Below are 27,579 nucleotides of genomic sequence, written 5' to 3'. Positions count from 1 at the left end.
TGTGTGGAGAGCAGCACAAAGCAAACGAACTTCACGTGAAAGGAAAAACTGGCCCGGGCAGATGTACTTTCAGTCTGAGAGAAAAAGAAGCCTCTGCTGGTTAATATGGCACAGAAGTTTGGCTGCACTGGTGCTGTTTGTCAGGTGCTTCCGTCAGATACACATTGCTCTTTCTCTCTGTGTAAGTCTGTACTTCTGTGTTCATGCTGAGGACAGCACAGCACAGCACAGCAGTTGCATGATTGATTGGAGGTGTTGGAAGGACAGGAATGCGTGTGTGCATCTCTGCGTTTCTGTGCGTGTGTGTGTGTATGTGTGTGTGAGAGAGTGAGAAAGAGAGAGAGAGAGAGTGAGTGTCAGTGTGTGTTGGTGTGTATGTGTGCGTGCATGTGCGAGAGATATTGGGAGGGCCACTGCACTTATCCGCAGATATATAATCCACGCTGCCCACTAGAGGGCACCCTTGGGACAGTTGCACCTCTGGTGCTGAAAGCCCTCACTCATTTCATGTTTGGGACTTCAGTTTCAGATTCAGTTTTAGTCGACACTGGAAACGTCTGAGCAGTGTTTTTACATTAGAAAGTTTATTCACATATCAAATATGTTTTTTAACACATTATGGAAAAATGACAAGCAGATTTGCAGGAGATCACTTGGTAATGTTTTTGCCGTTGCATTATGATTAAATGTCCCTCCACAATAAGAGTGAGTCATTTAATTTGGCAAACTCAGACATGAAACTTCATTTAGTCACAAGTTTTGACCCTGTTTCACTTGAATCCACAGCAACTGAATTATGTATTCTTTTTTTATTGGACAATGCAAATTATTTTTGTTGCTAATAGCCTCTTGCTTAACCACTGGCTGAAGGTGGTGTCTCTTGTGAAAAGCAGCTTCATCCTTTAGCCAAGGCTACCTCAGGACTACAGTGTACATGAAACGACCAAGCTCTTGTATTTACTGCATCAGAATAAAAGCACAAAATTAGTTAAATTGCAATCTAAAAAAATATATATCATTCTCTGTATCTAGTGCGGTGGTACTATAATACTTTATTTTGATCAAAAGGGCTAGCTGGATGAGAGCACTGCACACAAGGACATCCCATACATTCCTCTATGCAAGAGGACATATTGATTTGTACGGTGACAGTCCGATGCTTGTTAGTCATATCCTGCTGGTGCTGAGAGAAAGCGAAAGAGTTCAAGAGCAAATGAGAAAAGAAGCAAGCAGTCCAGCAGAGATGAGTGCTCGTTGTGGGGGACGGAAGGCCCCTCTCCCGGGCCCCGTGTTTAATATCCGTACTGCACGCGAGCTACAGACCAGGCCTGGCTGTGCCGCTCATCCTTCCTGGAGGCCCGGCACTGCCCCCCTTACAACCCCCCCATATGATCTAGGCCTTGTCTGCAGTGGGCATTTTCGGGCTCTCCACGGGGTCTGGGTCCGCGGCTGGGGCCGGTTCTGGTTCCGGTTCCGGTTCCGGTTCCGTTCCCGCCGCCGCAGCCGCGGTCGGTCCGCGGTCGGCCTCCTCCTTGTTTTGGACCGGGGTGACCTCCTCCAGCATCACGCTGGTCTCGGCCACGCCCACGCCCGCCACGTCTCCGCCCGCTCGGCCGCCGGCCCAGAGGCCCGCGCCGTTGCTCTGGGCCGGGCGGCTGCCCCTCAGCCGGCCCCTCAGGTGGCTGACCTCGCAGGCCAGCGCCGTGACGGTGACCAGCAGCACGACGCAGGTGAAGAGCAGCGCGCCCGCGATGATCAGGAAGAGGGCCATCTGATGTTTCACCTCGGCAAGCTCTGTAGGGCAGCTCTTGCTTTCGGACGGTACCGTCGTGCGGACGGAGGGGGTTGAGGCGTTGCTTGGGGCCGGTCCGGAAGACGTGAAGCGAGACGTTGGGGCTAATTTTGTGGTGGTGGAGTTGACTGTGGACCTGACCGGAGGTGGAGGTTTCACGGTTGGCTTGCTCTCGGTGGCAGTTGAAGTCGCAGCTGACGTTGTGTTGGTATTACCGCTGGCACACGCTACCAATCCCATAGTGACAGCAAAGCACACGAAGTGGTGGAGCTTGCGGCCGTCCATGCTTCTCTGCAAGAGAGGAACAGAGAAAGTGCTGCCAGTGGACCGTGCCTTTCTGCTAACTGGCCGCAGGCGAGCGTAGCATCACGTCTGTTCGGCTGTGCTGCGTTGAAGCCCTGCCTTAACTCCAAATATGTACGCGCTGTCTCCCTGTGGTCATATCTCGTCTTCATCTCGTTACATTACAGGCATCTCTCCCTCTTTTGTGTTTCTCCGCAAATAAAGTCCCTAGCGTCCCTTATTGTTAACTTGACGCTAAGATGTGGTTTGAGTGGAGCTTCCTCAGTGAAACATGCCCCTGCGGCTGGCACAAATGTGACTGTGCCTCCCTCATGTTCTGCTTTACATTTACATTACAGGCATTTTGCAGACGCTTTTATCCAGAGCGACTTACATTGTATCCAATTATAGGAGCGATGCAGGTTAAGTACCTTGCTCAAGGGTACAACGGCAGTGTCCTACCGGGGAATCGAACCTGCGATTTTAGGCTACAAGACCAACTCCTTAGCCGTTATACTACACTGGCGCCCGTATGACTGCTGATGACAGAACACATGCCACATCAGAGTTTTCCCCTTTAATTACTCTTTCACAAAATGTAGTCATCCAGAAAAACGGATTTAGTGTTGTGGAATGTTGTCATAATCATGGAAAGTTAAGGTTCTCTTTAACTTCTGATTGTTATGACATCACATCAATATCGTCGCATCGGTAAACTTCTGAAAACTGGCATTTCGTGCATCATTGATGGTTTTCTAAAACTGCAAACCTTTCTAAAATGTAACAGTTGGCTTAAACATTTTCGCATGCAATTAAGAATTCTGCACTGCAAGAAGTATATTCTAAGGTAGATGGTAAGATGGGCAGCGTAATACTGTGCGAGTCTCAGTAACGGTCAGCTTGACCGCGTCTTACCTGTGACAGGGACCGTCCCTCAGGTGCGTCTGCTCGGTCTGTGGGGGTTGGCGGGAGGGTCGCTGTGGGGTCGGTAAGCAGCGGCGAAGCTCACGACGGACTGAGGGCAGGAGGGCTGGCAGCCTTGTGAAGAGGGGACCTGTGTGTGCTGCTGCTGGAACCACAAGGCCCTAGTGACACATTTCCTGCCCCCCCCCCCCCCCCCCCCCATGTCTGCTGCTTTATTTGGGGACGTGTGACCTCCGGCTCACGAATGGTTACCTTGGGCGGAAGGTGGGGGTGGTGATGGGGTTTTTGAGGTGGCTGTTGGCTGAATTTAACTCTACAATGTTTGAGCAAAGAAGTTAGTACGTGTGTTCCTACGGTGTGAGGGATGTTTTCACACGTAAAATGCGTGAATGTGTGTACTGCAGCACAGGTTTCGTGTCTTTTCCTGTGGAAGGTTCTTTAGTAACTAAAGTACTGCTCGGCCGGTGTCTATGTTCCCCACCGGACTGCCGCAGTTCCTCTATGCTCCCCGGTGTCTGTCTGAAGCTGTCTCTAGGCCTGTGGGGCTCGTCACTGGCGCTGCATCGGTGCTTAGTGGACTCATCACTGAAGCTGTCTCTAGGCCTGTGGGGCTCGTCACTGGCGCTGCATCGGTGCTTAGTGGACTCATCACTGAAGCTGTCTCTGTGTTCGTGGGACTAATCACCGAAGCTTCTTCTGTACCGATGAGAATCTTTGTAGGAGCTGTCGCTTCTCCAGTGACAGTCTTCGCCGCAGGAAATGTAATTATTTTAGTCTCCAGTGAGGCCGAATCTGCGCTGATGAGGCTCGCCTCTGAAGCTCTGGGTGACGTCAGAGACTCATGTTCCGGGTGGCGAGTGACGAGGGGACTCGTGGTCGTGCTCCTGCTCCTCCCAGATTGTAGGACCCACAGAAGAAGGACAGATGGATAGAGGAGCATTCTGTCTGAGGCTCTTTGTCTCCTTACGCCAGGACTCTTGGAGAGGAGAAGAAAGCACTTCTGATTAACTGAACTCTCGTCTCACTTTAGGTCATTTGATTTGCGTTGAAATTGGCACTTGTGAACTTTGGTCAAGTCCAAATGTATGTACTTCGTCAATTTTGCCAAATTCTATGAATGAATTCATAGAATCCATATGAATTCAGTGTTGGGTTGTGCTTAGGAACCTGAGTTTGCTATCATATGGCTTGCCAAGCTCAAAACCTGATTGGTTAATGTAGTCCCCCTGAATTACTCAAGTGAATATGTTGTCTATGCAAGTTAGTCTAGATCTCCATCTGCATAACTACTGAACAATGTACCGTAAAGGGTGTGCATGTGTTGGGGTGGGTGGGTGTGTGTGTGTGTGTCTGTGTGTGTGTGTGTGTGTGTGGGGGTGTGTGTGTGTGTGTGTGTGTGTGAAAGACAGAGTGTGTAATTCCTCATAGGGCCCATAAACGGAACCTTAGAGTGTTCTTTGAAAATCAGTATGCTAACTGCCAGTTACTCATTTAAAATGTGCAGTTTTCTCTTTCTTTTTTTTCTTTTAAAGGAGTACCATGGATTTTCACACTTTCTCGGTTTTATGTGCTATTTGCACAAGAGGCATTGAAGAAACACAATGAGCAAAGTATTAAATATGTCCGTTCTGTATTTTTGGAGAAATATGCGTTTTAAATTCATCGTCCTATTCTCAACCGGTTGAGAAAGTTGTCATTTTGCTACGTCACGAATACAGTAACTACTCCCATTTCCACGCCCCGTAAAGAAATCTGACAGGACACACCGTCCTGCTGTTCAGACAATGCAAATATTTGATTAACGTTAGGTTCACTTAAATTAGAGTGCCTTTAGATTATTTCTGGTTATATTCATTTAGCTAGCTAGCTAACGTTAGCTAGCTAGGAGGTTTGCTTTCATAAGGCAATGTTATCGATAACGTTAGCTTGCTAGTATGCTTTTATGAGGACGTTATAGTTGTGCTTTTATCTTAACTTGGCTAGCTAGATATCAAAAATTATAATTGGATATAAGTCAACGTCCTTACCTTAGCTATCTACCGATACTTGATATACTAGCCCTACTAAGCTAGCTAGCTTGTGAAAATTCAGTCTCCCAAAGAGAGCGCGTATCATGGGGGTAGCTATGGTAACGGGGCACGGTCTGTCATAGCTAACTGACCGTTCTCATTACCACGCCCAGACGGTTCGGGTGAATTTTTATCGTGGGAAATTTAGGCTTAGAAAAATACGTTTTAAAGTGCATTGAAATGACTGAAGAATTAAAAAATTATGCACATTTGTTTTGTTGTTGCCTGAAGACAACTGGGAAGTGTCACGTTCAACCACCATGGTACTCCTTTAAAATACTTTTTGGCTTTATTGTGTATGCTACAGCAACTAAGGTTCAAAAGAATTAAAAAACTGATTGAATGCCACGGCTTCCTAACACAAAATAGCACAGAATCTAAAATAGTATGGTTCCATGTTCAGGCAAACAAGTCAACACAGCTTACTGGCATGTCATTCCTAGCAGGCCTTTGCTGAAAGAGCAAGAAAGTTTTATCCCAGGTGTAGATTTTTTTTATTATGCTTTTAATTTTAGACTAACACTGGGTTAGGGAGTTCAAATGATTATCCCTTGGTTCAGGTTCCAAATACATTAAATGCTCCATTTACTATTGATGCTTTTTTGATAAAGAGTTTCATATAGAAGACCCATAAAAAGTATAATTCGGTTGTAAATTTAGGAACAGTCAAATGGGACTGAGAATTTCTGTTGGTCTGTGGAGCCCTATTTCTCCCCTGTTAACCTTGTTGAGAGGCAAATAGAAATTCTACAGCTTCCCGGCTTTCATTCAAGACTAATAAACTTGAAATTCTTGGTTATAATCAGAAAAGCCCAGCGATGGAAACGCTCTGTAAGATTTGATGCGGCGTCAAACTCACCAATGGCCAGGCCCAGCTCGGTCACCAGGGTATCCGGTCTTCCTGTCCGCACTAGAGGGGTCTGTGGGTGCTCTAGGGACCCGTGGTGTCGAGTGCGTCCTGTGCCCGTGCACCCGTACGCCAGTACCCAGCGCCCGTACCCAGGGTGCGAATGAGGCCGCTGCTGATTGGACGCATTTAAATCCGCTGCTGAAGAAACGTGAAGTGACAGCTCTCTCCGCGTGCCATATATAGCCGCTGTGTCAGCTAACACCCATAGCTGTTCTGGAAAGAAGCGTTTTCGGAGGGGACATAATGGTAAAGGAGCGTAATCTTCCCTACCTGATCGAAATTTTACCGTCTGTAGCTAACTGATCCTTTGGGGTCCTCGGTGTTGTCTTGAATAATCCTGATACACACCTGCCTATGTCTTAGAGCAGACGACGCAAGGTTGGACAGGTTTTGCTTCGATTGTTGAGCCTGAAGACTTTTATTTACAGTGGCACGAATAAGTATTTCCCTCTCTTCCTGATTCCCTCTATTATTGCGTATTTAATTCCTTGACTGAACTGAAATGGAGGGGACCCCAGCTTGTGTGATCAGTGCTGCTGCTCGCTTGCAGTCATCGTCTCTCGATCGTCCTCTGCGGCGTGATGTCCTTGTTGGCTGTGCTTGGTGCCTGGAGTGTTTAATGTGGCAAAGCCCTTTGTGCTTTTATACTGTCAACCATTTTTCTCCCTGTGCATTTACACAAAACAATATGGGCTTTAAAAAATTAAGTTTGGTTACATACAGCACCATTTGTATTGTAAGTCAAGGAGTTGAATTCTTAAAATAATAATATGAAATACGTAGAAGGCACGATTTGAAACAGTTTTATTCATTGCTGTAAATTGTCTGGAAATTCAAAACTGTAGTTGTGCAACATGAGCATTAGGTGGCACTAAATTGTTGAAGTATGAAAATTGATTTATAATATTTATTATTCTGTGACAAAGACTTATTGTAGACAGAGCGCTGATTTATATGAGCCTGATTAATGTTAAATGCATAATTTTTTGCTTGTTTATATTTTGCTGTGTGTCATTTCTGATCTTCTCTGTGTATCCATAGTGATTTGTCTCTTTGCTTGGAAGGTGTGCTTGCATTGTTCATACCCCTTGTGTACCTCTGTCTCAGTGTCCTGTTCGTTTAACAAAAATAAAAGCAAAGCCAGGATTTTTGCAGAGCCTCATGAAATCGCCCAGGTAAGATGGATCATGCTAGCGTACCGCGAGCAGCTTTGTCCAGGTGTGATCAGTGCAGGTGTGTGGAGAGCAGCACAAAGCAAACGGACTTCACGTGAAAGGAAAAACTGGCCCGGGCAGATGTACTTTCAGTCTGAGAGAAAAAGAGGCCTCTGCTGGTTAATATGGCACAGAAGTTTGGCTGCACTGGTGCTGTTTGTCAGGTGCTTCCGTCAGATACACATTGCTCTTTATCTCTGTGTAAGTCTGTACTTCTGTGTTCATGCTGAGGACAGCACAGCACAGCACAGCAGTTGCATGATTGATTGGAGGTGTTGGATGGACAGGAATGCATGTGTGCATCTGCGTTTCTGTGCGTGTGTGTATGTGTGTGTGTGAGAGAGTGAGAAAGAGAGAGAGAGAGAGTGAGTGTCAGTGTGTGTTGGTGTGTATGTGTGCGTGCATGTGCAAGAGATATTGGGAGGGTCACTGCACTTATCCGCAGATATATTATCCATGCTGCCCACTAGAGGGCACCCTTGGGACAGTTGCACCTCTGGTGCTGAAAGCCCTCACTCATTTCATGTTTGGGACTTCAGTTTCAGATTCAGTTTTAGTCGACACTGGAAACGTCTGAACAGTGTTTTTACATTAGAAAGTTTATTCACATATCAAATATGTTTTTTAACACATTATGGAAAAAAGACAAGCAGATTTGCAGGAGATCACTTGGTAATGTTTTTGCAATTGCATTATGATTAAATGTTCCTCCACAATAAGAGTGAGTCATGTAACTTGGCAAACTCACATATGAAACTTCATTCAGTCACAAGTTTTGGCCCTGTTTCACTTGAATCCACAGCAACTGAATTATGTATTCTTTTTTTATTGGACAATGCAAATTATTTTTGTTGCTAATAGCCTCTTGCTTAACCACTGGCTGAAGGTGGTGTCTCTTGTGAAAAGCAGCTTCATCCTTTAGCCAAGGCTACCTCAGGACTACAGTGTACATGAAACGACCAAGCTCTTGTATTTACTGCATCAGAATAAAAGCACAAAATTAGTTAAATTGTAATCTTAAAAAAATACATATCATTCTCTGTATCTAGTGCGGTGGTACTATAATACTTTATTTTGATCAAAAGGGCTAGCTGGATAGGAGCACTGCACACAAGGACATCCCATAAATTCCTCTATGCAAGAGGACATATTGATTTGTACAGTGACAGTCCGGTGCTTGTTAGTCATATCTTGCTGGTCCTGAGAGAAAGCGAAAGAGTTCAAGAGCAAATGAGAAAAGAGGCAAGCAGTCCAGCATAGATGAGCGCTCGTTGTGGGTGATGGAAGTCCCCTCCACCGGGCCCCGTGTTTAATATCCGTACTGCACGCGAGCTACAGACCAGGCCTGGCCGTGCCGCTCATCCTTCCTGGAGGCCCGGCACTGCCCCCCTTACAACCCCCCACCCCCATATGATCTAGGCCTTGTCTGCAGTGGGCGTTTTCGGGCTCTCCACGGGGTCTGGGTCTGCGGCTGGGGGCGGTTCCGGTTCCGGTTCCGGTTCTGGTTCCGGTTCCGGTTTCGCCGCCGCAGCCGCGGTCGGTCCGCGGTCGGCCTCCTCGGCAGGGCCCGCCTCGTCGGCTGCCGCCTTGGCCCCGCCGGGCTCGGCGGCGGCGGTGGCGGCGGTCCCCTCCTCCTTGTTTTGGACCGGGGTGACCTCCTCCAGCATCACGCTGGTCTCGGCCACGCCCGCGCCCGCCACGTCTCTGCCCTCTCGGCCGCCGGCCCAGATGCCCGCGCCGTTGATCGGGGCCGAGCGGCTGCCGCTCAGCCGGCCCCTCAGGTGGCTGACCTTGCAGGCCAGCGCCGTGACGGTGACCAGCAGCACGACGCAGGTGAAGAGCAGCGCACCCGCGATGATCAGGAAGAGGGCCTTCTGATGTGTGGGGACAGGCTGCTCTGCTGTAGTGCAGCTCTTGCATTCGTGCTTTACATTCGGGCAGTTGGAGGGGGTTACGGCATTGCTTGGGGCCGGTCCGGAAGACTTGAAGCTAGAGGTTGTGTCTAATTCTGTGGTGGTGGAGTTGACTGTGGAGTTGACTGTGTCTAATTCTGTGGTGGTGGAGTTGACTGTGGAGTTGACTGTGTCTAATTCTGTGGTGGTGGAGTTGACTGTGGAGTTGACTTGAGGTTCCATGGTTGACTCTGCCCCATTTTGAAGAACGGTGTCAGGTGAATTCGCATCTGGGCTTGAGTTGAGATTACCGCTGGCACACGCTACCAATCCCATAGTGACAGCAAAGCACACGAAGTGCTGGAGCTTGCGGCCGTCCATGCTTCTCTGTAAGAGAGGAAGAGAGAAAGTGCTGCCAGTGGACTGTGCTTTTCTGGTAACTGGCCGCAGGCGAGCGTAGCATCACGTCTGTTCGGCTGTGCTGCGTCGAAGCCCAGCCTTAACGCCAAATATGTACGCGCTGTCTCCCTGCGTTCATATCTAAGTCTCGTCTTCATCTCGTTACATTACATTACATTACATTACAGGCATCTCTCCCTCTTTTGTGTTTTTCTGCAAATAAAGTCCCTAGCGTTAGCGGTTTTTTTCGCGCACAGGATGTGACGTCACCGCGCATCTGCTGATGTGGCTGGCTAATTATAGCGCCTTGGCCCTCGGGGCGCACTGCACACCCTCGCTGCGAGGAGCAGGTGCGCCTCAACGCTCGACTCGGCTTTCGTTTTTTTGGTCGTGCCTGTCGTTCGGCAAGGTGAAGGGACCTCTCTCTCTCTCACTCTCTCTCTCTCTCTGCGTCCCCTCACCTGTCCAGCCGCAGGCAGAGCTCCTGGGTTCCTCGCCCCTACCCGAAACGGGAGGGAGCTCTGGGTGACCGTCCGACTGTATGAGCGTCTGCTTTTAGCCGCGATGTTTCTGAGGGCGACGTGTGGCGGAGGCAAACAGGTTCTGATCTCACGTCAGCGGGTCTGTATGAAAGGGCTTTTGTTTCTGCTGAACCAGAGAAGCTCCCCTTATTGTTAGCTTGACGCTAAGATTTGATTGGAGTGGAGCTTCCTCAGTGAAACATGCCCCTGCGGCTGGCACAAATGTGACTGTGCCTCCCTCATGTTCTGCTTTACATTTACATTACAGGCATTTTGCAGACGCTTTTATCCAGAGCGACTTGGGTTGTATTCAATTATACAGCTAGATATATACTGGAGCAATGCAGGTTAAGTACCTTGCTCAAGGGTACAACGGCAGTGTCCTACCGGGGAATCGAACCTGCGACCTTTAGGTTACAAGACCAACGCCTTAGCCATTATACTACACTGGCGCCCGTATGACTGCTGATGACAGAACACATGCCACATCAGAGTTTTCCCCTTTAATTACTCTTTCACAAAATGTAGTCATCCAGAAAAACGGATTTAGTGTTGTGGAATGTTGTCATAATCATGGAAAGTTAAGGTTCTCTTTAACTTCTGATTGTTATGACATCACATCAATATCGTCGCATCGGTAAACTTCTGAAAACTGGCATTTTGTGCATCATTGATGGTTTTCTAAAACTGCAAACCTTTCTAAAATTTAACAGTTGGCTTAAACATTTTCCCATGCAATTAACAATTCTGCACTGCAAGAAGTATATTCTGAGGTAGATGGTAAGATGGGCAGCGTAATACTGTGCGAGTCTCAGTAACGGTCAGCTTGACCGCATCCTACCTGTGACAGGGACCGTCCCTCAGGTGCGGCTATTCGGTCTGTGGGGGTTGGCAGGAGGGTCGCTGTGGGGTCGGTAAGCAGCGGCGAAGCTCACGACGGACTGAGGGCAGGAGGGCTGACAGCCTTGTGAAGAGAGAACCTGTGTGTGCTGCTGCTGGAACCACAAGGCCCTAGTGACACATTTCCTGCCCCCCCCCCCCCCCCACCCCCCGTGTCTGCTGCTTTATTTGAGGATATGTGAACGCCGGCTCTTCATGAATGGTTAACTTTGGCGGAAGGTGGTAAGGTGGGGGTGGTGATGGGGTTTTTGGAGGTGGCTGTTGGCTGAATTTAACTCAATAATGTTTGAGCAAAGAAGTCAGTACGTGTGTTCCTACGGTGTCAGGGATGTTTTCACACGTAAAATGCGTGTGAAAACAGATTTTGTATCTTTTCCTGTGGAAGGGTCTTTAGTAACTGTAAAGTACTGCTCGGCCGGTGTCTGTGTTCCCCACCGGACTGCCGCAGTTCCTCTGTGCTCCCCGGTGTCTGTCCGTCTGGCTGTCTCCTGTGTCCTGGGCCTTCCTTTGTGGTGTAACTCGGGCGCGAACCCGTCTTCCCTCCCTGTGCCCTCGCAGGTTTAAGACGGGCCAGATCAACGGCGACCTGCTCATCTACCACGTGCTGCTCACCCTGAAGCCCTACTACGCCAAGCCCTACGAGATCGTGGTCGACCTGACCCACGCCGGGCCCAGCAACCGCTTCAAGACCGACTTCCTGTCCAAGTGGTTCGTGGTGTTCCCGGGCTTCGCCTACGAGAACGTGGCGGCCATCTACATCTACAACTGCAACTCGTGGGTGCGGGAGTACACCAAGTACCACGAGCGTCTGCTCACGGGCCTCAAGGGCAGCAAGAAGCTGCTGTTCATCGACTCCCCGGCCCGGCTGGCCGAGCACGTGGAGCCCGACCAGCAGAAGCTGCCCGCCGCCACGCTGGCCCTGGAGGAGGACCTCAAGGTGTTCCACAACGCCCTCAAGCTGGCCCACAAGGACACCAAGGTCTCCATCAAGGTGAGAAGCGAGCGCTCGTTTGCGCTTTGCGGTTTATTATCCGTCGACTGGTGACTGTCGTGATGCAAGGCCTTGGCGGACAGCCGAGGAGGAGGTATGATTGGGTCTCCTCCTCCCCCCCCCCCCCCCCCCCCCACAGGTGGGCTCCACGGCCGTGCAGGTGACGTCGGCGGAGCGCACGCGCGTCCTGGGCCAGTCCGTCTTCCTCAACGACATCTACTACGCCTCGGAGATCGAGGAGATCTGCCTGGTGGACGAGAACCAGTTCACCCTGACCATCGCCAACCAGGGCACGCCGCTCACCTTCATGCACCAGGAGTGCGAGGCCATCGTCCACTCCATCATCCACATCCGCACGCGCTGGGAGCTGTCCCAGCCCGACTCCATCCCCCAGCACACCAAAATCCGCCCCAAAGACGTGCCCGGCACCCTGCTCAACATCGCCCTGCTCAACCTGGGCAGCTCCGACCCCAGCCTCAGGTGAGCAGCCCGGCGCCACTTCCTGTTTCGAATTATGCCGTGGTGCTGTAGCCACTTTTACTGCGATATTGGCGTGTCCAATGCCCTGGTCTTTTGGAGGAAGGGGGAAAAAAAAACGTGTCGAGTCATCCAGTCTTGCGCGTCTTTGAGTTTGAGGTTCCTGCGCGTGGTTCGGTCGAGAGGAAGCGTAGCGTTGCTTTAGACCCCGCCCCCACGGACGGCTGCTGGTCAGAGCGTCTCACCGCCTCCCCCGTGTGATGCCCCCCCCAGGTCCGCGGCCTACAACCTGCTCTGCGCCCTCACCTGCACCTTCAACCTGAAGATCGAGGGCCAGCTGCTGGAGACGTCCGGCCTGTGCATCCCGGCCAACAACACGCTCTTCATCGTCTCCATCAGCAAGACGCTGGCGGCCAACGAGCCGCACCTCACGCTGGAGTTCCTGGAGGAGTGCATCTCCGGCTTCAGCAAGTCCAGTCAGTACCCCCCCCCCCCCCCCCCACCAAACACCGACCGCCTCTGTTGCTCTGATACATTTAATATGAAGCAATGTATTTCACAGCTGCTTTTTCCATTTTTTGTTTTTGCTTAGCTTGCGTTCTACATCCTGCGCATGCTCATAGCCAGACGTTGCACATTTAGCTTGTTAGCGCCCGGGTGACTGACATCACTTCCTCCCACACCTGCGTTCGCTCCACCCCTGCGGGGCCCGATTGGTCGGGCGCGCTCGCGGCTCTGACCTCGCTCTGACCACGCCCCCTCCCCCCGCTCCCCCCCCCCCCCCCGCAGGTATCGAGCTCAAGCACCTGTGCCTGGAGTACATGACGCCCTGGCTGCTCAACCTGGTGCGCTTCTGCAAGCACAACGACGACGCCAAGCGCCAGCGCGTCACCGCCATCCTGGACAAGCTCATCACCATGACCATCAACGAGAAGCAGATGTACCCCTCCATCCAGGCCAAGATCTGGGGCAGCCTGGGACAGGTGAGCCGGCCGGGGGGAGGCGGGAGGGCGTGGGCCCAATGGAACCCCGTCTCCCTGTCCACTGCAGTCCACTTTAGTTCCCCGAAATAATCCATCAACCGGGCTTCTTATAAATAAGCCACAGAGCCTGGATTAGGTTTTTATAAAGCTTATGGCCGCCACTGTTCTTGCGGTGGAGTTGATGTTGATAATAATACATTTTCTCTGTGGGTGGGGGTTGGTTGGTGGGTCGGTGCTGTAAATGAGTCACCCGAATGTTGTCTCCTTTTTGACAGTCGTTCTATCGTTTTTAATAGCAGCAAAGTGTCATTCATTTTACTGTTGCGGTTAGAGGAATCAGGAAGTGATAGTCATATCTGAGTCATTATGAAGCTTGTATGAGGACAAGGGCATTCTGCCACCCAGCCCTGGAGGTCTGGTGCCTCCCATGCCATTCTGCAGCGGGGCATCGGGCAGAAGCAGGAACACTGGCTAGATGAGGATAGATATAAGTGCCTTGGGCGGGTGGGGTCATTCAGAAATCCTTGCATGTTTGTTTTTGGCTGGACCGCAACAGCGGGGCCAGCCCTACAAACGCGAGTGTCTGCGACTGAGTGAGTGAATGAGTGAGTGATGAAGTTACACCATTGGTCAGCCGAGTTATGACGTCACACCATTGGTCGGCCGGTCCAGCCATACACTAGGTTTTAACCTGGTCTTGTTTTAAACCATTTTGACACCAGCGTTATGTGAATGTAATATTTTGACGGGGGGACTTTTCAGGAGATTAATGTATCATTTTTTTTTTAAAAACAATTTTTTAGATAACGGACCTGCTGGACGTGGTGCTGGACAGCTTCATCAAGACCAGCGCCACCGGCGGCCTGGGCTCCATCAAGGCGGAGGTGATGGCGGACACCGCCGTGGCGCTGGCGTCGGGCAACGTCAAGCTGGTGTCCAGCAAGGTGAGCTCCGGGCCCGGCGTCGCCTCCGCTCTCTCCCCCGACCCAGCCTGGGCCTCGGACGGCTACGCTAACCCCAGGCTAAGGCCTCGCTTTCGGGTAAACGGGCCCCCCCGCCCGTTTTTCCAAACCGCACCCCCTTTCTGACCCCTCGTTTCCCCAGGTGATCATCAGGATGTGCAAGATCATCGACAAGACGTGCCTGTCGCCCACGCCCACGCTGGAGCAGCACCTGATGTGGGACGACATCGCCATCCTGGCCCGCTACATGCTCATGCTCTCCTTCAACAACTCGCTGGACGTGGCCACCCACCTGCCCTACCTCTTCCACGTGGTGACCCTGCTGGTGGCCACGGGGCCCCTCTCGCTGCGCGCCTCCACCCACGGCCTGGTCATCAACATCATCCACTCGCTCTGCACCTGCTCCCAGCTCAACTTCAGCGGTGAGCGCCGCCGCCGTGCGCCGCGCGTGCGCGCAGAGGTGGACTTTTGTAGGACTCGTAACGATTAAATGTAGTTCGTCCAACGTTTTTGAAAGACGTGTCGCGACGTCTGAAAAGCCGCGATGGTTTGTGAGCGATATCGCGGCGTGTTGCGATATCCTGATCGTAGATTTTGGTTATCGTGACGGGTCGTCTGGATGTTAAACTGGGGCCGTTGCGCACTGTTGTTGTTAAAGATGCTGCGTTGCTCTTGGACAGAATAGGGGCCGTAACGCTGGTTTGTAGGTCAGATTCCCAGCAAACTGGCTCTCTGAATTTCGGCCTTTTTGATTGACGCTCTCATCCAGAGCGACGTACAACAAGTGCATCAGTTCAAAGTGCAGAGGTGCAGAAAAACACACTAGAGTGAAGTAAAGATCGTAGTGCCAGAAGTGACCACATAGATCAGGACTCCAGATTGCACTCCCTTTGGGCATTGATTCCCCGGTTCATCACGGAAAATGAAAATTGAATTTTCGGTTCACCTGCCTGCTTAAGTAAAGGTGCAGTAATTTGTTTCTTTATAATCACGTTAAAGACTTTTTTAAAGATGGATCGGTTGTCGATACCAGTAAGTATGTCCTCTAAATCTATTAACAGACCCCCCCACCCCCCCCAAGCCCACAACTAAATAGATTTTTTGAGACCTCTAAAGCCCAGAAGAAAGATGTTGCCTTTTTATCTCAGCCAGTGAACGTCAGTGTTTCAGTGCCAGTGAATGGGAAAAGGAAAGCCATTCTGTTTGGGATGAAATGCAGATGAGAGATTGAAATAAGAAAATGGCCGCCTGCTGACCTTTGTGTGTGGATGTTCCCCTGCAGAGGAGACGAAGCAGGTCCTGAGGCTCAGCCTGACCGAGTTCTCCCTGCCCAAATTCTACCTGCTCTTCGGCATCAGCAAGGTCAAGTCCGCCGCGGTCATCGCCTTCCGCTCCAGCTACCGCGACCGCTCCTTCTCCCCGGGGTCGTACGAGAGGGAGACCTTCGCCCTGTCCTCGCTGGAGACCGTCACCGAGGCTCTTCTGGAGATAATGGAGGTGAATACATAACTGCACACAGTGTGCTCACAATACACACTGCACTCTACAGTGTGCCCACAATACACCCTGTGCTCTCTACAGTGTGCTCACAATACACTGCACTCTGTACAGTATGCTCACAATACACTGCACTCTACAGTGTGCCCACAATACACCCTGTGCTCTCTACACTGTGCTCACAATACACCCTGTGCTCTCTACACTGTGCTCTCAATACACCCTGTGCTCTCTACAGTGTGCTCACAATACACACTGCACTCTCTACAGTGTGCTCACAATACACCCTGTGCTCTCTACAGTGTGCTCACAATACACCCTGCACTCTACAGTATGCTCACAATACACACTGCACTCTCTACAGTATGCTCACAATACACACTGCTCTCTACAGTGTGCTCACAATACACACTACACTCTCTACAGTGTGCTCACAATACACACTGCACTCTACAGTATGCTCACAATACACCCTGTGCTCTCTACAGTGTGCTCACAATACACACTGCACTCTACAGTATGCTCACAATACACACTGCACTCTCTACAGTGTGCTCACAATACGCACTGCACTCTACAGTGTACTCACAATACACACTGCACTCTACTGTGTACACACAATACATACTGCACTGTCTCTAGAGTGTAGACACACAGTACTCATTGTACTGTCTCCACAGTGTACACCTCTGTGCACACTGAACTGCCCCTAATATTAGTCCCAGTAGTGCGCGCAACTCTAATCTAACACGTACACATCCGCTACACATGCTCACTTCGCTCTGCCCTGTATTGCTGTTCACTCTTTTGCTGCACGCTGAATGCGCAGCCATGCAGACATTACTGCAGACTCTTTAAACACGATGCTAACTTCCTCCACAGCTGCCGGGCAATGATTTTTTTTTTAAACCATTAGTTTGTTCCACATTTTGTTTCCTGTTGCCGTCGTATCGCAGGCCTTCCTGATTAATTATGCACGTTCTACTGTTGTTTTTTCTTCTGCACACTATTTTCATAAGGTGTTTTTTCTGGGTTTCTTCGTGCATGTATTCAACATGCATACACAGTTAAACGTATCTGTCCTGCTCCAATAGGCCTGCATGAGAGACATCCCATCATGCAAGTGGCTTGACCAGTGGACGGAGCTGGCACAAAAGTATGTACACGTGATTAATTATAATTGACAAAGCTTTTTCTTTTGGCCTGTTTTTCTGAAAATAGCTGCGTGGAAAACCAGTAGCGCTTACTGTATGTTTATGATGTCACCATTTTAAACAAGACTTAAAGCCTCATTATCTCTGTGCTTTGTCAAGTTCATAAGATGCACATTCTTGGGGAAGCCAAGATAAAGTATAATGGTGAAGACAATAGAATTCAGTGAAAAATATTTAAGTAGGCAGGATTTGCTTGTGAAATATCCTTTTTCCAAAGAGAGCACATTGTCTTGCATTGCCTTTTACATGTAAGCCAGCAACCAGTCTGCATTAACTTAAGGAGTTAACACCGCTTAATGGCTTATTGCTCAGTTGTACATTAAATCAGTTGAATTAATACACCTTAGCCAAAAGCGGCTTTGTACATAACGCAGAATTTATATGGCGACATGGTGACTGTTCAGCTTCGTGTGTTGGTTTGGTGTTAGAACACTGGTGCACGTTAGGGGTATGTGTGGGTTTGTCATACTTCAACAGTGAAGTCAGCACAGCCTGTCCGGCCTGTAGATGGGTTCAGCTTGCTGGATGAGTTTACTTTCATAGGCGTGTTACCCTGATTGGGCGTTTCATACGTGGGTGGGTGTGTCCTGCCCCGCTGGGATTGGGGAGGGGTTTGAGGGGGAGGGGGGTTTTCCCCAGCTCTTACCCTGTTACTGAGGCCCCTCCCCCTGGGGTTTGGGAGGAGTTTGCGGGGGGGTTTTCTGTCCCAGCTCTTACCCTGTTACTGAGGCACCCCCCCACCCCCGTCTCTGCTGCGCAGGTTTGCGTTCCAGTACAATCCGTCCCTGCAGCCGAGGGCCCTGGTGGTGTTCGGGTGCATCAGCAAGCGCGTGTCGCACGGGCAGATCAAGCAGATCATCCGCATCCTCAGCAAGGCAAGTCCTCTGCTCAGCATCGACCGGGTGTGTTTCCGCCGTTCCAGCTCCGCCGCTCTGCCCCGCCCAAAATTCCCTTCCACCCCCTACCCACCCCCCACCCCCCTCCCTCGACCGGCCCCGCCTCCCCAGCCCTTTCTCCCCTCCTCTCGACTCTGTCCAGCCTCCTCCCCTAACCGATCCCACTGTCCGCTTGACCCCGCCCCCTCCTTCCTCAATCCCACCCCCACCTTCTACAGCCCACAGTGCATGCACACTGAACACAGCACACGTGTAGCATAGTATATAAACCCAGCACGGCCCCTTCTCCACATGGATCCTGTTTCTCACCGGATCCCAAACCCTTGTGACTGTCCATTTGTATTTGTTAAAGTACACCTCCAGCTTAGCCAGAGCAATGGGGTACACGCCCTCTGTGATGTCATATTTTTCTGCCGTGCTATAGGACAGAGCCTGTGTACTGTATGCCTCACTTGTACTGTGTTAGCTGTAGCCTATAGGGATTGAGTGCTGTGCAGGTGTTTTGCAGGAGAAGCTGAGATAGGTCAGGTGGTGTGTGCTCCACAGCGTTGAGTGCTGGACTCCAGTGGACTCCAGCTCCCCGTCTCTGCACCGCTGCCGAATGTTGTAGAGTGCCCTGCCCTTTGACCCCTCCCCTGCCCATAGCTCCGCCCCCTCCTCCCCTCCAGTCATTAACGCACTCTTGGTCTCTGTCAACAGGGTCTAGAGAGCTGCCTAAAGGGCCCAGATAATTACAACAGCCAGGTGCTAATAGAGGCCACTGTCATTGCCCTGACTAAACTGCAGCCGCTTCTCAACAAGGTACGCGGGCGTGTGTGTGGGTCACATCCAGCTCCGCCGGAGACTCACAGGACCGCCGAGCTTCTCTCCGCTCGCGCTCTCATTGCTGCGTGCGTGCGTGTGTGTGTGTGTGTGTGTGTGTGCGCGCGTGCATGTGTGTGTGTGTGTTTGTGCATGCGTGTGTGTGCGTGTGTGTGTGTGCGTGTGTGTGTGTGTGTGTGTGTGTGCGTGCGTGCGTGTGTGCGTGTGTTTGTGCGTTTGTGTGTTAGTGTGTGTGTGTGTGTATGTTTGTGAGTGAGTGTACGTGTGTCTGTGTGTGTGAGTGTGTGTGTGTTTGTGTGTGTAAGTGTGTGTGGCTGTATGTGATTTTGTCTGTGTATGAAATGTTTAAGTATGAAATGAGGTTTAGATAGAGGTTTGTCACGTGTATCTCCCTACTGTCCGCTCCATTTTGGTTTCTCCATCTACTGTCTGAGTTCCTAGGCCTCAGATAGTTTGTAAAGTGCTAAAGCAGGCAGCAGTGTTGTATGGACCCAGCTAGAAACTGCAGAATGAGGAAGTGATGAGAGTCAGTCAGCCAGGTGAAGGGGTCTGTAGGTAGGATGTGTGAGTAGGCCTCTGGGCTGGGTGTACGTGCGGTGTGTGACATTTCGGGCCCCTCAGGACTCCCCCATGCACAAGGCCCTGTTCTGGGTGGCAGTGGCGGTGCTGCAGCTGGACGAGGTCAACCTGTACTCAGCCGGGACGGCCCTGCTGGAACAGAACCTGCACACCCTGGACAGCCTGCGTGCCTTTAACGACAAGGTAACACACACAAACACACGCGCGTGCACAAGCACACACACACGCTCACGCATACACACGCACATACACACACATACACACACACACACACACACACACACACACACATGCGTGCGCACGCACACACACACACACACAGGTGTGCATGCACACACGCACACACACACACATACACACATGCGCATGCACACACACACACACATGCGCACACACACACACATGCGCACACAGACACACACACACACAAGCATATACCCACACACCGCAGTGCACCATTATCAACACTGCCCCACTGGCACTTGCACTTTCTCACACTCAAATAAGTCAGGCTTTTAACTGAAAGGTCATACCCACTGATCACAGAGGGTACTGCACTCTCTCACACACACACACACACACACACAAACACATACTGCTCACATGCACGCACACACATTCGTGTGCACATTGACTGCCACACAATCTAAAATGGTTGTACACTGGAGAAAAATAAGTAAAGAAGAATACCTAATCAAAGATTAATAAACACTGGCCTTCGGAGAGCAATACCTGAGTTAACATGGAATCTGGATTCCTGGTCGTTTGGTTCACATAAGGCCTTTGTGTCTTTGGAGAAAGACTTGCACATGTCTGTGCTAGGCCTATTTGAACAGAGGCCTTGAAGATTTAATGTGACACTGTACCAGGTAAGCTTGTGTTTCTTTCCTGTAAGAGTGGTATGAATGCTTTATGAATGGAGCTCTGACATAGAGTCACTGTCCCTGGAACGTAGTCCGTTTGTTTTTTTCCTCTAACCCTTCCCGGTAAATGCCTCTTGCATGTTTACTCTATTTGTGCTTAAAGCGCCATTGAGGAGCATTTCTCGATATCATTTCCTGGCACAGATGGCTCTCGTTACGTGGGTGGCTGAGGAAGTTGTTTGAACAGAAAGCGCAGCCACTGGTGTTGCAATTGCCGTTCAGTCAATGGCAGAATAAAAAACTGGCCTCTCTTCAGTCGTTGTGCCATTGAGGAAATGAACGTGGGAATGAATGAAGAGGGTTCATGTGCAGTTGAGCTGGGCTGGCGCGTGCTGTGCCCTTGCCATTTAAACGGGCCCCACAGGTGGCGCTGTGCTCACAGGACTCCCCCTTTCCCCCCACCCACCCCCCCGCAGAGCCCGGAGGAGGTCTTCATGGAGATCCGGAAGCCGCTGGAGTGGCACTGCAAGCAGATGGATCACTTTGTGGGCCTCAACTTCAACTCCAACTTCAACTTTGCACTAGTGGGCCACCTGCTGAAAGGTACGCTGGGAGGGGGCGGGGGCGGGGGCCCAGCCGAGCCGCTTTCATTGGCCGGTCGCAGCCGGCCAGTCGCTAAGCTGCTTCGATGATTCTGTCTTCATCCAGGACTTGTATTGCACTTACGTTATCCTGATGTTGTAGTTCTATCATATCTTGTCGTTATGCCTCATTCTAGTATGACTTGTCATAACTTTCTGACCTAGCCTATGCTAACTGTGTGAACTTTTACATAATGACTGTTGTACCTTATCGGACTCGTTTTTTGTGGTTGTCGAATGACCTTCGGCACTTACTGACCGTCACTTTGGATCAAAGCATCTGCCAGACAAATGTAATGGAATGTCCAGTGCGTGATGTCATCGCAGAGACAGAGGCAGTGCTTCCTGTAGTCTGATGATGTCATGTCACATGACGACGCGTAAACGTAAAACGCGCCCGAGCGCTCGTTCCGTGTCTCACGCCGGCGGTCCTCTGGCCTTGCAGGGTACCGGCACCCCTCCCCCACCACGGTGGCCCGGACGGTGCGCATCCTCCACACGCTGCTGGCGCTGGTGGGGAAGCACTTGAACTGCGACAAGTTCGAGGTGAACACGCAGAGCGTGGCGTACCTGGCAGGTGAGTTCGCCCGCGCCCTCCCGAGTGTGGACTACAGCGCGCTTCCTTCTCGCTGTTTCGCTGAGGAGAGAAACGGACCGTGATGCAGCAGGGACCGCGGTTGTTTCATTTCCTCATTTTACACTGCTCATTAGTGTCCTAACCCACAGCCAGCGCCAGACATGCTGTAGACCCTAGGGCCGGGGGCTCTGCCGCTTTCTCTTCTTACCAATTAACTGATCAATTAAACAGAACAAATAGATTTTTTAATATTAAAAAAAGAACCCAGGAGAGACTGTGCCTCCCTGGCCACCAGTGCTTTAATGGGTTAGTGTGCCAGTTTAATAGATTTAATTGATTCTATATGTGTATGTGCGTGCACGCTATGTGTGTGTACTGTGCGTGTGCGCTGTGTCCGTGTGCGCGCGTGTGTGTGCGCGCGTGTGTGTGTGTGTGCGCTATGTGTGTGTACTGTGCATGCGTGCTGTGTGCGTGCATGCGCGCGCTGTGTGTGTGTGTGTGCGTGTGTGTCTGTGTGTGTGTATGTGGGCGTGCACGAGCTGTGGTGTAACGGCTTCTCCCGTCTGCGCAGCTCTGCTCACCGTCTCAGAGGAGGTGCGCAGCCGCTGCAGCCTGAAGCACAGGAAGTCGCTGCTGCTCTCCGAGGTTGCCATGGAGAATGTTCCCATGGACACGTACTCAGTGCATCCCAACGACCCCAGCTGCAGGTCAGTGTGCATCACTCTGGCCGGTCTCCCCCCCTTTGGGGATGTGGAGGCTCCAGATGCAGAGGTGCCGATCTGTGATTGGTTGAATCTCTGAAGCCACTGTACTCAAACCCCCGGGGGTCATAATTCTACAGTGACATTCTGCTGTTAGTGGACTACATAGCAGCCAATGCCTGACTACCTCTAGATTCACTGAATTATGGCTCTTAACAGAGACTGTGACAGAGCCACAGCAAGATGATTTGGCCTCTTGCTTGAATTATTCACGTGTGAATTTTGCTGTTGGCAGGTCTAGGGTCATACAGCTTAAGCCTGACTGAGCTGTTGAATAATACTCATCATACAAAATGTCCAGTGAAAGATGGCCACCTAGGGGTGTAGCTAATGAAAAATGGCCATCGTGCAGGAAGTAAAAATTTTTAAAAAGCCAAACATAATGACATAAAGATAACGCAGTTTATTGAAAGCGGTCGGCCAACTCCTCAAGAAGAAAAAAAAAGAAGGTGAAGGTGTTCCTCATAGATGCATAGATGCCAAAGGGCACCCTCTCACGAACCAAGACGATTGGTCGTCAGACGCATGGGTGAAGGTCCTGTGGGTGAGCAACAGCGTGGCCGCCTAGCGCATAGTGCCCGTCACCGTCACGTGAAGGCGGTGTGTAAAGAGAAGTGAAAAGGGAGTACTGAAAATTGCCATCATGGACAAGTGGTCGCCTGTGTTGTGGCTGGGTGGTGACTAATGCAAAAGCATTGCGAGGGAACGCAAAAAAAAACCCTACCATGATCCTTAGGTTCATCCAGTCCGGTTTTTTTTTTCTCCCAGTCCAGGTTTTTTTGTCTTCTAGTCCAGTTTTTTTTTCTTCCAGTCGAGAAAATTTTTTTTTTTACCTCGTAACAAGTTTTATCTCTGTAAAGGGACACCTCAGCCTTTTAACAGTTCTAAAATAAATGCGCTACAAAATCCAGCATTCTAAAGCAGTTTAAGGGGAGGCACCATCGTCAAAAAAGATGATTTTGGTTCCATATGCCAATTTTGATATTTTTTGATATTTTGCTTCTATAACTTCTATAGTTTCATAAAATGAACAAACTGAAGGTAAATGATCGTTATAAATAGTTCATTTAGATGATAATATAACACCATTGTCAAGTACACAAAGCATAGAATGAGCTTATGATAGCATCTTTTATGATTAATAGTATGCCAATTCATAATTAATTATATGCCAATATTAAATCAATTTGATGCTTTGAAGGCACAACAATTGCATTGCCAATGAATATTAGGTTAGAAAATAGAACATTTGCCTGATTTAACGTGACTTCCAGTATAAACACTTCCTGTCTTCTATCTGAATACAAATACACAGACAGATTATTTTGTTGGTTGAACAGATACAGATACAGATAATGACATCTCTGCACACCCCTAGTGGTGACCCCATCTCGTTTAGATAGCGGAATAAAGCCTTTTCACTTCTGTAGTGGCGTCCCTCAGCCTATAGGGCGGCAGTGTAGCACAGTGCGTAAGGAACTGGGCTTGCAACTGAAAGGTCATAGGTTCGATTCCTGGAGTAGGACACTGTCGTTGTACCCTCGAGCAAGGTACTTAACCTGCATTGCTTCAGTATACATCCAGCTGTATAAATGGATACAGTGTAAAAAAATAAATAAAATAAAATGCTATGTTGTGTAAAAATGCTAAAAAATGTTGTGCTAACATTACATTACATTACATTACAGGCATTTAGCAGACGCTCTTATCCAGAGCGACTTACACAACTTTTACATAGCATTTTACATTGTATCCATTTATACAGCTGGATATATACTGAAGCAATGCAGGTTAAGTACCTTGCTCAAGGGTACAACGGCAGTATCCTTACCCGGGAATCGAACCTGCGACCTTTCGGTTACAAGTCTAGTTCCTTACCCACTGTGCTACACTCCGTCCCTCCGCTAACAGTTGTGTAAGTCGATCTGGATAAGAGCGTCTGCTAAATGCCTGTAATGTAATGTAATGCTGTAATGTAATGTAATGTAATGTAATGCTGTAATGTAATGTAATGTAATGTAATGTGATGTACTCCCCTTCCCCCCTCAGGACTCTGCGCGAGAGCCAGCCCTGGGCGTCGCCCAAAGTGTCGGAGCGATACCTGGCGGCTCACTATCCCACGGTGGGCCAGATAAGCCCTCGCACGCGCAAGTCCATGAGCCTGGACATGGGCCAGCCCTCCCAAGCCAACACCAAGAAACTGCTGGGTGAGGGCAGCCATTTTGGCTCCGCGGTCTTTCGCCCGTGGTCTGAAGGGCGTACGCGGGATTGCCGTGGCTTCCGTCTCGCGGACGTGATGTTTTACCCCGCCCGCTCTTTTGCTCTCCTCCAGGCACGAGGAAGAGTTTCGACCACTTGATATCGGACACGAAAGCACCAAAGAGGCCAGAGATGGAATCTGGCATCACCACGCCCCCCAAGATGCGGAGAGTGGCCGAGTACGATCCTGATATAGGTGCGCGCCTCGTGGAGCTTCTCCGACGCTGAAATTGAGCTGGGGCGGCGCGGCAGGCTGACGCTAACGCTTGCACGTCTCGTTTATGACCCTCCCCTTTCCGCAGAGACCCAAAGAATAGCCAATTCACAGCACCACCACCTGCGCAAGGTGTCCGTGTCGGAGTCCAACGTGCTGCTGGACGAGGAGGTTCTCACGGACCCCAAGATCCAGGCGCTGCTTCTTACCGTCTTGGTGAGCTGTTTTTTCTCTTACTCACACACACAAACAGTACACGTACATTCTCTCTTACTCTCTCTCTCTCTCTCTCACTCTCTAACTCTCTCGCACTCTCTCTCTCTCTTATCTTCATCAGTCAATTAGCATAAATTTAATTTATGTTTTATGTTTGGTCTATTTGTTTGTATTTATGTATACGGTAATCTAAGTGTACATATGGTGTTCTGTTCTTCAGGCCACGTTGGTGAAAAACACAACAGATGAATTTGACCAGAGGATCCTCTATGAGTTTTTAGCTGAAGCTAGTGTTGTCTTCCCAAAGGTCTTTCCAGTTGTGTAAGTCTCTTCACATATTTCCCATTTTTAATCTGTTTCACTTACAAAACACAGCTTTTTTTGAGCAAAATGTATTTTCCTCATGTCTCAAAATAACATATTTGTAAGCCTTAAAGGGGTTAATAAACTCTAAATCCTGTTTTGGTTCTAAAGCTGAGTATCATGTCTGCATTTGATACATCGCATTAGTCCTATAGTTAAAAATATAAATAAACAAATATAATTAAGCCATACCACCGCATTTTGTGCAAAAAGCGCCATGCGCTAGCTAGATGCTAACTAGCGAGTTGCTGTTGAAATGTTAGGCTGTTGATAACTGATCAGACAGTTATAACCCCAGCACATTGCTGCACTGCCCTTCACCTTTGCACTATAGGCCTACCATACAGGTCTTTCTGCAGTTCACTTGCTTTAGCTAACTGCTTCGCTTGCAGTGCTCTTGCCAGCCAGCTAATAACAGGTAAGAATGTCCGATGTAGATTCTGCATGAATAAGCACATAGTTAGACACGCTTAGCGTTCTATCCAATAAGGGCTTGGCCGGAACCAGAAGGATGCCGCGAGCGCAGGGGACGCCCACCCACGCAGTTACACCAATCAGCAGCAAGCTCATACAGCTTCTCCACTTTATCATGTACATGGAAGCTGCAAGGCCCTGCTGCTGATTGGCTGTCTTATGGCCACCCCGGCAGCAAGGTCGTACTGCTTCTCAACTTTATCATGTACATGGAAGCTGCAAGGCCTTGCTGCTGATTGGCTGTCTTATGGTCACCCAGTCGATAACGATATTGTTTTTCTTCCCCCCTGAACCATTTCACGTGGCCTCTGAAGTGTGGTTGTTCACCACCTCGTCAGGCTTAATTAAAGAGAAGAAGACTAGACGAAAAGGCGGTACACGACGCGGTGGCGGCCGCCGCTGTTGCGTTGGCTAACTGTCGTGGCGGCGTATCGCCCAGCCGTGACTTACGTACTCGCACGGGCTTTATCTCCATCCGCTTTTTACTGGCTTTATCTGTGAGGCCGGGTGCTACTTCCTGTCTGCTGTTCTCTGGCCTGCATCAGACCACGTTTCCTCCGCAGCCGCAGGCGTCATTGTTAAATTTGGCGCTGGTGCGTTTCAGCCGCTTTCATGTGACACCTGCGCGTCCGTCACACGCCCCCTTTCGCGAGTTCGACTGTGGCGGTTCCCGCTCACCTCGTTCGCCTGCTATTTCCGAGCACGGGCTGCCGTTCGTTGACTCCTTTCCAGCACGCCGTTCACCGCAAATATTTATTTATTTGAATGTGAATTTTTGTTTGTTTGGCGTTTCCCTTTGCAGCCACAACCTACTGGACTCGAAGATAAATACCCTTCTATCACTGTGCCAAGACCCCAATCTCCTGAACCCCATCCACGGCATCGTGCAGAGTGTGGTGTACCACGAGGAGTCCCCTCCCCAGTACCAGCCTTCATACCTGCAGAGTACGTGACCGGCCGCCTCCACATCCAAACACGCGGTGCCACTGAGCACGCTCCGTCTCTAAACAAGCTAGCGTAGCATAGCCTGGGCTGTAATACACACATCCAAACACGCGATGCTACTGCACACACACTGTTTCTAAACAAGCTAGCTTAGCATAGCATGGCCTGTAATACACACATCCAAACACGCGATGCCACTGCTCACGCACCGTTTCTAAACAAGCTAGCGTAGCATAGCATGGCCTGTAATACACACATCCAAACACACGATGCTACTGCACATGCTCCATTTATAAACAAGCTAGCATAGCATAGCATAGCATGGCCTGTAATACACACACAAACACACAATGCCACTGCGCACACACTGTTTCTAAACAAGCTAGCGTAGCATAGCCTGGGCTGTAATACACACATCCAAACACGCGATGTTGCTGCACATGCTCCGTTTCTAAACAAGCTAGTGTAGCATAGCCTGGGCTGTAATACACACATCCAAACACGCGATGCCACTGCACACACACCGTTTCTAAACAAGCTAGCGTAGCATAGCATGGCCTGTAATACACACATCCAAACACGCGATGCTACTGAGCACGCTCCGTTTCTTAACAAGCTAGCGTAGCATAGCATGGCCTGTAATACACACATCCAAAACACGCGATGCTACTGCACATGCTCCGTCTCTAAACAAGCTAGCGTAGCATAGCATGGCCTGTAATAAACACATCCAAACACGCAATGCCAATGCATACACACCGTTTCTAAACAAGCTAGCATAGCATAGCATGGCCTGTAATACACACATCCAAACACGCAATGCTACTGCGCACCCACCGTTTCTAAACAAGCTAGCGTAGCATAGCGTGGCCTGTAATACACACATCCAAACACGCAATGCCACTGCACACACACCATTTATAAACAAGCTAGCGTAGCATA

At 50.0% G+C, this 27,579-nt stretch overlaps 2 protein-coding genes across 9 annotated transcripts in view; one reads left to right on the top strand and one right to left on the bottom strand.

Annotated features, from left to right (window-relative positions):
- Nucleotides 1-27,579, top strand: part of nf1b (neurofibromin 1b) — a 113,995-nt gene that overhangs the window by 80,587 nt on the left and 5,829 nt on the right. For 4 of the 7 annotated variants that reach the window (XM_035432636.1, XM_035432639.1, XM_035432635.1 and 1 more), the window contains 19 exons: nt 11,462-11,894; nt 12,034-12,374; nt 12,645-12,847; nt 13,161-13,354; nt 14,158-14,298; nt 14,459-14,738; nt 15,599-15,813; nt 16,908-16,969; nt 17,788-17,929; nt 18,623-18,724; nt 19,367-19,507; nt 20,664-20,790; nt 21,274-21,405; nt 21,977-22,112; nt 24,216-24,373; nt 24,499-24,621; nt 24,728-24,855; nt 25,076-25,176; nt 26,495-26,637. In XM_035432636.1, coding sequence (XP_035288527.1) covers nt 11,462-11,894; nt 12,034-12,374; nt 12,645-12,847; nt 13,161-13,354; nt 14,158-14,298; nt 14,459-14,738; nt 15,599-15,813; nt 16,908-16,969; nt 17,788-17,929; nt 18,623-18,724; nt 19,367-19,507; nt 20,664-20,790; nt 21,274-21,405; nt 21,977-22,112; nt 24,216-24,373; nt 24,499-24,621; nt 24,728-24,855; nt 25,076-25,176; nt 26,495-26,637 — 3,302 coding nt within the window. The remainder of the gene's footprint in view (nt 1-11,461; nt 11,895-12,033; nt 12,375-12,644; nt 12,848-13,160; nt 13,355-14,157; nt 14,299-14,458; nt 14,739-15,598; nt 15,814-16,907; nt 16,970-17,787; nt 17,930-18,622; nt 18,725-19,366; nt 19,508-20,663; nt 20,791-21,273; nt 21,406-21,976; nt 22,113-24,215; nt 24,374-24,498; nt 24,622-24,727; nt 24,856-25,075; nt 25,177-26,494; nt 26,638-27,579) is intronic. The other 3 variants (XM_035432640.1, XM_035432637.1, XM_035432641.1) reach the window with 1 other exon arrangement.
- On the bottom strand, nt 563-11,015 carry LOC118235390 (formin-binding protein 4). 2 transcript variants are annotated; one of them, XM_035432650.1, is made up of 3 exons: nt 10,845-11,015; nt 9,041-9,470; nt 563-1,746 (listed from the first exon to the last, which is right to left on the bottom strand). In XM_035432650.1, the coding sequence occupies exons 2-3, from the start codon at nt 9,462-9,464 to the stop codon at nt 1,394-1,396; spliced, it is 777 nt and encodes a 258-aa protein (XP_035288541.1). In that variant the 5' UTR covers nt 9,465-9,470; nt 10,845-11,015; the 3' UTR covers nt 563-1,393. The 2 variants fall into 2 exon arrangements, with proteins under 2 accessions (XP_035288541.1, XP_035288540.1); XM_035432649.1 differs by lacking the exon at nt 563-1,746 and having other exon boundaries at nt 8,236-9,470; nt 10,845-11,012.

The sequence above is a fragment of the Anguilla anguilla genome, chromosome 9 (assembly GCF_013347855.1).
Source record: "Anguilla anguilla isolate fAngAng1 chromosome 9, fAngAng1.pri, whole genome shotgun sequence".
Classification (NCBI taxonomy): domain Eukaryota; kingdom Metazoa; phylum Chordata; class Actinopteri; order Anguilliformes; family Anguillidae; genus Anguilla; species Anguilla anguilla.
Note: the sequence above shows the minus strand (reverse complement) of the source record. Positions and strands in the feature narration are given on the sequence as shown.